An 11,141-nucleotide genomic window follows, 5' to 3' on the forward strand; every position below is an offset into this window, starting at 1 on the left:
CCACTCCCTCTTCCAGTTCCTTAAATGATCCCTTTGTAGGTCACCTTGTTAACTTAGCACATAGTGGTGGCCAGAAAACTTGATTTTGTAGCAGGAACTTGTACTTGCAACTGTGTGCAAGAACATATGCCTTTATACCTCTGATGAACTAAGCCTGGGAAAGTGTGATTTTTAGCGAAAGCATGGATTTGTTCTGTTGACACATTTTTGTCTCCAGGTCTGCTTCTCTTCATCCTCAAGGCCTTGTTAGAAATGGAATTGCATTCTTGTCACTAAAATCTACTTCAGTGTCTCAGTGTGGATGCACACAAGTTTCTTTATCTGATTTCTGTATCTACATTATATAAAACCTGGTGCAAATTTCTATCCACCTTTTTGGAAACATGCTCAAGACTCCCCATTTCTGGGTTTTCCCAGGGTTTCTGGGTTTTACCAAGAGCTTGCTGGCTTCCTGCATGTACTGTCCATCACTGTCCTGTGCAGTTTTCTGCTTTGTTGTGGTAATTAACAGGTTTCCTGTTAATAATGTATTGAGGAAAATACTGACTCCTAAAAGGGGTTGATACCTCTGAGACGTGACCAGATTATCACTGTTTTAACAGAACCTTGGAGGGTGAGCAATTTTTACCCTTTGATTGCCTCTTTACATAGCTGTTGTTGCTCAAAAGGAGCACTGTAGGAAATGAAAAACACATGTCCTGTTTCGTGTCTGTTCCTCATATCTCTCCAATGTCATAACTGTGACTTCTGAACTGTTCGTCCTAATGCTCCTAAAACACTGCTGTATGTTTCCTGTGCTCTTGCATAGCAGAATCTGAGACCAATTTTGACGGAATTGAAAGCAAGTTTTCCTTACGGACACCTTTAGAGCCTGATGAGGATGTCTGCTACCTGGTTCCTGGGCAGGTGGACACCTTGGCACAATGCAACTTCAACCATACCAGTAAAACCTTTGTGGTTATCCATGGGTGGACGGTAAGAAGAAAGGGGAAGAAGCTTCCTTTTAAGCATACTCCTGATAAACTGTGCTAGACGCCTCAGCTGAGGTGTCTGTACATCACAGATAATAAGATAACTCCTTTTCTTAATTAAAAAAAACAACCAACAGGTGACAGGAATGTATGAAAGTTGGGTCCCGAAGCTGGTGGATGCTCTCTACAAGAGGGAACCGGATTCAAATGTCATTGTGGTGGACTGGTTAATTCGAGCTCAGCAGCACTATCCAGTGTCTGCTGCATACACTAAGCTGGTGGGAAAGGATGTTGCTATGTTTATCGACTGGATGGAGGTAAGACATGTGGTCGTATGTCTCTCATCATACATAATGTCCTAGGGGACAAAACAGCAATGATGCAGCTGTGTTGATTGTATCATATTGGGTAGATGGAGTCAAGATGTTGCAGACAGTACTTCTGGTGGACTGGTAAAATCCCTGCTTTAATTTAATGGTTGCCTTTTACACAAGGAGGCCTTTTAGAGTGCATTCCAGAAACTTCACCTGTGGTCTGTGATGCCCTGTGAGTCCATATTATTTCTGAAGGATCTGTGAGAGGTAGCTGTGAAAGACAGGTTCCTCTGTGTTATATAGCAGCCTGCCCTTGGGGATACAGAACTCTGCCCTGCTTTTGGGAAATTGTTAGGAGATCCAGAAACTGGTGGGGAGGGGATGGCTGGAAACCTTTGATATAATACACAGCCCTGCTTAGGTTTTTGCCTTAAGTTAGTTAGCTTTGTGCCATACTAGGTCTACTGAGTTATGTTAATTGTATTTAGTGTTTCTTCTTCATGGCTTAAAGAGAAGTCCCAGTGTTTACAAAACATTTTCCATTGTCTTGGTGTTTTCTGGTTTTACTTCAGACTTTAAACAAATCCCTGTCTTCTGCAGGAGCAAGTCAACTATCCTCTCAACAATGTCCACTTGCTGGGGTACAGTCTAGGTGCTCACGCTGCTGGGATTGCTGGGAGCCTGACCAAGAAGAAGGTGAACAGAATTACTGGTAAGAAAACCTATGGTTGTAGAGTACAGAGTGTTGTCTGTTTCATGCAGAAATACTACATTCCTCTGGAAAATCACCAGAATAATTGTTGCTTGTTGGCAGTACTTAGTTTATGTGTTCATTCTTTACTGAGTCAGCAGGGCTGATATTTCTGCAGTAAAACTGGAAAAGGTTCAGAAAAGAACAACAAAGATGCTGAGTTTATCTGTTCCTGCACAAGAAATGACTGAGTATGAAGGGATTCACTGGCCATGAAAAGAGACTAGCTGGGGCGGGATGTGATCAAGACTGGCCAAATCTGTGGCTTGGAGTTAGTCACAGTATCTCTTGTAGCACAAGAACAGCTTGTTGCTTTCATCCATACAATCATCCTTTGCAATTGGTGGGAGCTGTTCAAGATGAACTGGAGGCAGATCTTCCTGCAGTGGATGACCTACCTGCAGAGCTCTTTGCCATGGGATGCTGTGGACGCAAGAAGTTTATGTGGTCTCAAAGGGAGACTGGACAGATAATAAGAGATTGTGGGTTACTAAATAAATATTCCTAACAGGCTCAAGTAATATTCAAGGCTGAAAATAACACTGGGAGAATTGGGGAGTGAAGTGTGTGTCTGCTTGCCCTGTTCCTCTGCATACTTAAATGTCTGCTTAGGGCAATTTTTGGCAGCTGAGAAGTCTGCTAGACAAGGCAGAGTGCACGGCCACTATGGGGCTGGTTTACAGCCCAGCACCTGGAGATCTGAGCCCCTACCACTGATCTCGGTGACGAAGGGAATGCCAACATCAGCAAATGAGTAAGAAAATCACTCATCTGCGGTGTCTTCACTGCTGAAAGTACATAAGACCCTACTTCCCTTCCTCCTGGCACCCTTTGTCCTTTCACCTAAGCCTGGCTGTGATCCCAGACCCACAGACATACTGGAGGGTGGGCTAGGCAGCAGTTGCATCAGGCAAGGCTGACTCCTGAGAGGTGAGAGATTAAAATGTGGATGCCAAAGCACTAGTCCCTCTACCCTTCCTTTCCCTCAGCTGCAGTTTTGTTGCTTTCACAAAATCTACCAAATCACTCAAATACCAGTAGCCCTCTGTTATGCCCCCATGGTTGCCTTCAGTGCCCAGGATGAACCTTTCCATGGGAAAGCTACATCACTTCTGAGCTCAAGGAACAATGGGATGTGGTCCCTGAAGTCCTCGGAGCAGGAGCAGGCAGCTCAGACTGGGTGAGGCTAACCAGGGGTTGGCAACCCAGGTGCCTGTCCCCAGATGAGGGATGCAGGAAGGACATTTCCCTTCAGCTCTGCTGCTCTGCCTTCAGCTGTCTCTCAAGTAGTTGTTTGGGTTCAAGAGAGAGTACTTGTTCACTGGCAGAGTAGTTCTGGGTGTTTTTGATGTCAGTGTTGCTGCAGCTTGACAGTTTACCATAATAACATCCTTCTTGTTAGGCATGTAGACAGGGAAAGTCTTCTTTTGTTTCCCATTTGTTCCCCTAGCAGGGAGTTAGCAGTGAGACATTTTCCACATTTCAAACAGATTTTTTTACAATTCCTCTGTTTCTTGACAAAAGAGGAAGATGTTAAGAAAATATTTACTAGCTTGTTTCTTCCATTCACTGGAAATGCTACAGCTGTGAGGAAGTTATCTGGGCTTTACATTTGTTTGCATACACATTTTAAATAGCAATGACATTTCAGGGTAGTATATTTGATTCTCCTGTACGCATGAATGCTACTCAAATGATCCCACTGTAGTGTCCCCAGTGACACCAACACTGTATGCAATACTTTGGCCCAAAGTGGTAGCTGAGTTTGGCATTTGTTACCACTGTCAGTGTCTCTGGCAGACAATCTCAGGTTTTTCTTTGGCTTGCCTCATAAAGGGCTGGATCCAGCTGGTCCTACCTTTGAGTATGCTGATGCCCTCACCCGCCTCTCCCCGGATGATGCTGACTTTGTGGATGTCCTGCACACCTATACTCGAGGTTCTCCAGACCGCAGCATTGGGATCCAGAAGCCTGTTGGACACATTGATATTTATCCTAATGGTGGAGGTTTCCAGCCAGGCTGCAACTTGGGAGAAGCACTCCGTCTGATTGCTGAAAAAGGCTTTGCAGGTGAGGCTGCTCTGAAACAAACGGTATAACATCCAAAGGGAGATCTTCAATAGCCTGTAGGTTTCGCGCAAGCGATGATCTCTTTGAGAAGCACAGAAACTTGTTCTTTTAGGTGCTTGCAAAAGTCACCCTATAAAGCCCAGCTCTGTCACAGGGGTTTGTGCCTGTCAACAGCATTGCTGAGGGTTTTGTAATGTTGTGTGTGTACATACTACACATTTTCTTTCATTAAAGATGTGGATCAGCTGGTGAAATGTTCTCATGAACGATCAATCCACCTCTTCATTGACTCCCTCCTTTACAAAGAAAAGCCCAGCATGGCCTACCGCTGCAATACAAAGGAGGCCTTTGAGAAAGGTCTCTGCCTAAGCTGCCGGAAGAACCGCTGCAACAATTTGGGTTACAAGGTCAACAGAGTGAGAACCAAGAGAAACACCAAAATGTACTTGAAGACCCGTGCTCAGATGCCGTATAAAGGTAGATACTCCAAGCTTACTGGCAGCTGGTGCTTTGCTCGGCTGTGTGTCAGGGTGGTGGTGCATGCTGCAGGTCACTATTGCTGCTTTTGTGCCTGTGGAGAGCAGGGGTGAGGCTTGCGTGCCGTCTGCTGTAAGCCCAAGCTGAAGTGCAGTCTTAAAAAAAACAGTGTTACCTTACTTAAGGTGTGGAGGTGGGGGGGTAGAAATACAAAAAGGAATGTATTTTGTCACAAGTTTAAGTAGCAAAATTAAGAGTATTTACTCTGCAACCTGGTTACTTGGAACAATTGACTCTTCCAAACTTTTTTCACTGTTCATCCAAATGAATTTGTCCTATTCCTGGGAAAATAATCAGCAGACTCAACCTGATAAGCAACTTCTTTAAAGGTTGTAACCATCAGACTTGTACCCAGAGGAGCACCAGCCCTGGTTAAAATATTAGTTCTTGATTCCCATTGCCACAGTAGTAGATCTGAGAAGAATGTTACCAGAAAGAATTGGAAAGCTTTCAGCTGGGGAAATAGCTTCTGAGTTGGATTTTACTACTTTTTTTTTTTTTGCTCCTTAGCTTTGACTGTGCCACATGCTATGATCATTGTGAGCATTGTGTGATGAGGGCACATTTCCTGCAGTTTTAGAACAGCTGCAAGACTAGTGTTTTGTTGGCATGTGGTACTTAATCTGCAGTGTCAGTGGGCTGATTTATTGCCTGCCCCTCCCCCCCACCCCCCCCAAGGCTTCTGTATAAGAAGGGCACATAACAAGCTTGCTTGTTTCAAGTCAAGAATGGCAGTTCTTAAACATTTATTACAAGTTTGAAGGCGATACACAGGCCCTGGAGTTGTTATAGTGACACTCGCCTTACCTTTGCAACTAACCTGCATTTGTTTTTTAATCATGATTCCCTTGCATCCTAATCTTTAACTCCTCACAAAAATAGTTCCCTGGATACCTGCAGGGAGCTGAACTAATTTTAATGGTAGAGCATATTCCAGTCCAGGATTTACATAGTTTTTTTTCATGGTTTTGTCACCAGCAGTCTCTTTGTATGTTGAGTTTTTTCCTAATGGCCTTTTCATTTGTGTTCTTCCAGTCTTTCATTACCAAGTCAAGATCCATTTCTTTGGAAAGACTAATATGACCAAGACAAACCAGCCATTCCTGATCTCTCTCTATGGCACTCTAGATGAGAGTGAGAACATTGCTTTCACACTGTGAGTAACTTCAGAAAGAACAGTGATGCTGAGTCTACCTAACTCTGTTAAGCTCTGGCTGAAAAACCTGTTCTGCCTCCAGCTACAGAAATCTTAAAGTCCCAGAACCTGCACTTATCCTTGATCAAGGGAACATAACCACTGCTGAAGCTAATGATCTAAGCTGTACAGGAGGTGTTCTTAATAAGGGATCTGAAATATGGAAATGTGAAGTCTGACCTGTGGCTCAGCCTACTAAGAATTTTTCTGGTGTGGCAGGTTTCTGGTTTTCTTCTTTTCAGTATCTGTATGCTGCACTTCAGTGTTAAAGCCCCTTAAATGCAGACTGCTACCTGGAGTTGTCTGATGGGTCTGAAGGGCCTCAGTGCAGAAGCTGAGGGAGACATGGGATTTGCTTCCACATCTGTGTAAATAAGCAGAAATTTGTGCTTCCATCCCTGCACTAGGGCTGGCAGGGAATGGGGCTGGAAAGCACCAAGCTCTGTTTCTTACTCTGAGGAACCTAAGCTGATCCTGGCTATTGCTTGTTTGGCTTCTAAGAGATACCAGCACTGGAGAAGACACCCCTTGCCTGGCAGTGTGTCCCTGGGTTTTACTAGCCTTGCTGCAGAAAGCTTTTCCTTGTGCCCCTACAAAAGCTGCTTCTTTCACTGAAGTACATAAAGTCCTGGTTCTATATTTTTTTTCCCCCTTGATTTTCTTTCTGTCCAACAGTTTCCTCTTTCGTTTTCCTTATTCCCCTCCCCACAGGCCTGAAGTCTCCTCAAACAAGACCTTCTCCTTCCTGATTTACACTGAAGTGGACACTGGTGACCTGCTTATGCTGAAGCTGCAGTGGGAGAAAGATACCTTCTTCAGCTGGTCAGACTGGTGGACTCCTTTTACATTTCACATCCAGAGAGTCAGAGTGAAGTCAGGAGAAACTCAGAAAAAGTAACTTGTTTTGAATATTATAAGCTGTATTGGTTTTAATTGACAGCGTTTCCTGGTTTGTGGTATCTTGCAGGGCAGGACAAAACATGGAAAGCAGTTACAGATGGGTGTAGCACCGATTAATCAGGGCTCTAGTGGCACTGAACTGCCATTTATGTCAGCCAGGTTGAGTAGTTTGCTTCCACGGGGACCTGCAATCTGTAGTTTTATTCCTACACAATTTATATGCTGTCTTGTGTGTCTCAGGTTAGTTGTATGCAGAAGAGGATCTTCATGAACCAGCATCTCTGTGTCTGCAGTTCTTCTCCTTTCTCTTGCTGCACACTTGGACAGGTTTTCTTGTGAAGAGCATGCTTAGAAGGAGAATTTTGGAAACACTTCCAAAAGTGTGTTTGCACAGAAATTGTTGTTAAATTGGATTTTTAGGAATTGGGAATACCTGAAATACCTGGGTGAAAACTGGAACACATGATTGTAGGACATTGCTAATGCATGGTTGTAACAACAGCAGAGTCTGACCAGAATATTAATCTTATATTCACTAGACATGAGATCTGTTAGCAGAAATGGACAGAGAACAGAGTATGCATGTCATATGTACGTTATTGTGCATAACGTGTTCCTTCTTTGAATAAACAAGGCAGTCACTTTATCAAAGAACACTTATCAGAGCTGAACAAATACAGGGGTGGGGAAAGTACTGATAAATGGAAAAGCAACTCCTCAGGTTTGCTGGAATTGGCAACCTACTTTGTTTGCAAACATTTGAGGGAGTAAGGCTTTCTTCCAAGATCATTCACTTGACATAAGTCACACAGGGACTGGTGTAAATAAAGGTCCAAGAGACTTTGAGATAGAACTGCTGTCTTAGCCACAAGATTTTATGCAAAAACCACTGAAGGTTAGGGCTACAGTTTGAGGTCCATGCATAATGCATTTGCCAGTTTTGCTTGCACAGTGTTTCTTTAGTCACTGACTTCTCTTTAAAGGTTTCTCACAAGCTTGTAAAGGGGTAGTGCCCTTCCTGACCAAGTATAAAGACTGCTTCCAAGCACCAGTCCTGTTTCTATGGTTAAAAAGAGACATCTGGCTCAGCCTTGTGATTGTCCAATATTTATTCCACAGGGTGGTGTTCTGTGCTCGAGATGGGACCTCAAATCTCAGTAAGGGAGAAGAGGCAGCAATATTCGTGAAATGCTTGGAACAGCCTGTGAATAGGAAGAGAGGAGGGTATGAGTGATCACTTGGTTTTGGGTTGGGGAAAGCTTCAGTGGTAACAGGAGGATCTCAAAACTTCCTAATTTAGTTGACATGTGCAATAGTCTTCTCAAGGCTTCAGAAGCATCATAACTCATAACAACCTGAGGTTTACTTACGGCACCTTCAGTATCTTAAAAACCTCTAACTTTGTTGGCAAGCCATCTCTTTGTGTGGTTTAACGTGTCTGAAAAGCAAGTAAAAGTCACTGCCTCACATTTGCATGGTGGCAGAGTATAAATGACCATTAGGGCTTACGGGCAAGACACAGACACAGGAAAACCTGTTTCTGTCTAAAAATGCCCTACACTTTACGCTTAACTGCAGAAGATCTAAACATTAGCCCAGAGCTCTCCCTCCTCACTGACCAGCAGCATAATTGGAGGCTGGTGCAGAAACTAAGCAGGCATACACAGGTGCTCTTCCTTATACACTGCTTTCTGCTGACAACTGCTGGGTGAGTCACCTCCTGAGATTTGCATCTCTGATTTGGATCAGAGGTTGAGTCTTTGTGTTTAATAGCCCTTGGTGAACTTTAATTTTTAGATCAGTAATTTTTCTGACCCAGAGTAAACTTTCAAATCTGAGGCCAGATTTATTTGGACTTTATCCACTCACGTTTGAGCTGGAGAAGTGGTTATATTTATTTTAATGCAATTGGTCTGTGTGAAAGGTCTCATGGGGACACTTCTAGACTGAGATTTAGTTCTGCATTAAAAGGCATGTGTGCTGAACCTTCATTCCAGGGCAATGACCTGGGGAGGCCTTGAGAGCTCTGTGTGTGTATTTGACATGTGTAAAATCAAGCAGCAGCAGCCAGGAAAAGCTTCAGCGCATAATTTATTTTCCTGTTAAGATTAGAAAAAAGTACTAAAGTCTCAAAAATAAGACAAAAAGGAACAAGTATTTTATGTCTTCCTCTTCACCTTATCTCTTTTTTTTTTTTTTTTTCCCTCCCTACAAGTGCCAAGAAAGCCTCTAAAGAAAATTCTGCTTATGAATCTGCTTAGTGACAAGAATGAAGATTTCCTCACTGGGGAGGAGGAGAGTCTGTTCGTCCCTGTGGACTGGATGTTCTGAACCAAATATATAGAAATATTTATCTGTTACTGGCTTTTTGCCTGCTATTCCTGGCTATCTTAGGAGACTTCTTGTAAGGAAGTTTCAGTAGAGAAAGTTACTAACCATAAAGACGCATTATCCAAATAGTTAAAAACAAACCAAAACCTGCAAAACAACTTGCCAAAGGCTTGAGTGCTGGGAAGAAATAAGTAATTTTGCATAATCATGGTGCCTTGTGACAAGGTTTCTTGACATCAAATCCTCTATAACAATTTTGTAGTATTTATCAAAAAGAAGCAAAGCCCTGTACCTGGCTTGTCTGACTTTTCTGTAGTCTTCTGAAACTGGACAGTTTGGTGTGTGGGTTTTCTTGGTTTTTTTTTTTTCCTAGCTTGGCTAACTGGATTTTCAGACAGTTCAGTGGCTAGAGTTCATTGTCCTCAAGTTTGTGTTTATCAAATGAGTAGGTTTCTCATGTGAAAAACCTTTGCTGTGTGTATTACTAAAAGTTGTCAGGGATCGACTTAATATAGGGATGAATTTTCTTGTTTGTGGTTATGAATGTGTTTTACTGGGGGTAGATGCCAGTGCTGTTTAGCAACAGGTATGATCTGTTAAGCTATATATTTCTATGCAGCTTACCCTGGAATAAATAGCATTTGTGGAGGACAGAAATACTACTGTCCTATGCAGATATTCAACTTTCCATCTGTGCTTTCATTCCTTGAAAATCAAACCATCTAGCTTCTCAACACTTTGTGAATAAAGAACTGCAAAAGAATTGAGCTACCAGAAACTGCAGGAAACAGATTCCCTCCGCCCCCCTGCCCCTCCCCACTTGCTTGCATCCTATGTGCTGAAGTTGTGACAGTTTCTCTGCTCTTTGAAACCAAATGTCAGTCATGCAGTTGAGTGGCTGCTGTGTGAGGTCTTCAGTTCAAGTGAAACTGCTTGACAGGTGACAAGCACACTCACGCTGCCCTGTGCTGGAACTGTGACTGCCAGTGACCTACCTCGGTTTGTTACTTGGCTGTGATAGTGCTAGATCCTAGGATCTTGGTTTTGTGACATGAGGTGGAATTCAGCAAGAAGCAGGAGCTGTGAGTTAGAAGGAGCCTAATACAAGGGAGCCTATTCTTGTGTGATGCACAAGAATGAATGCTCTGAAAAACACTTGAATTAGATCATGCTGCAAGTTGCCAAAAATAGATATATTGAAAGCATTAGGCTTCCCCTTTTTTAAATAACACATAATTTTTCTAGTGCCTGGAAAGGTTCAGTAGCCATCTTTTAGCTTACTAGAAGATAAACAAAATACTGGGGAGGCAGAAGAGCTTGATGGTAGACACTTGGAGAAGTGTAATGTGAGCTATTGGTGCTGGTTTTCTGTAGTCTCTTCCTGCATGTGCAAGACAGTGTGGAGGTGGTGATTTCTCCAGTGTCATCCCATCTTGAAAGCAAAACCAACATGTATGTGTATATGTGCAGGTTTTTTTTTTCCAGCCATGGCTGCTAGTATTTGGGGATAAAAGTCTTAAACAGTGCAATATGTTGGAATATTAATAACTCTGAAATTGCTCACATTTGATTTCCTAACCCTTAAACTACAACAGAGATGTGATGAGTCACTGAGGGTGTAGTTGAGTATTGAGCCACTGCATTTGAGACCTCTAAAAATAAATATAACGATTTATTCCCTATAGACTTCACATTATGTTACGATTCTCTTAACAGTTAAGGTCTATTCAGACACTTATTTCCAAAGGTGTGCTCTTAATACAGGATCAAATAAAAACATATACAGAACTTAGATACTAAATAGTGATGGTTCTTGTACATGAGGACACATGATTTAGCTTTGGATGTTATTTATTAGCTGTAAATAAGATATTTATGTGTGTAAAGGTAGTTTGTATATATTGCTAAAGTTGCTGACACTCTACATCAGTAGTTGTGTGGTATTAATCCTGTATATAGCTTTCAGAGATTTTTTTATCAACAAACCACTTACACAGCATTATTTCCTATGTGGTTAATATTTTTTTTTTTTAAGGAAAGCTCTTCAGTTTTGTACAGAATGGAAACCTGTG

General features: G+C 42.5%; 1 protein-coding gene across 1 annotated transcript; it reads left to right on the top strand.

Moving 5' to 3' along the window:
• Window positions 1–811: 811 nt before the first annotated feature.
• LPL (lipoprotein lipase) lies at window positions 812–9,711 on the top strand (the record flags this gene model as incomplete). The annotated part of the gene is made up of 9 exons (XM_010147637.1): window positions 812–975; window positions 1,109–1,288; window positions 1,886–1,997; window positions 3,873–4,106; window positions 4,341–4,583; window positions 5,679–5,799; window positions 6,550–6,732; window positions 7,858–7,962; window positions 8,954–9,711. Coding segments are annotated over 9 exons (1,388 nt in total), but the record flags the coding sequence as incomplete, so codon positions are not given.
• Window positions 9,712–11,141: the final 1,430 nt, after the last annotated feature.

This window comes from Eurypyga helias, unplaced genomic scaffold (genome assembly GCF_000690775.1).
Source record: "Eurypyga helias isolate BGI_N326 unplaced genomic scaffold, ASM69077v1 scaffold12102, whole genome shotgun sequence".
Classification (NCBI taxonomy): Eukaryota; Metazoa; Chordata; class Aves; order Eurypygiformes; family Eurypygidae; genus Eurypyga; species Eurypyga helias.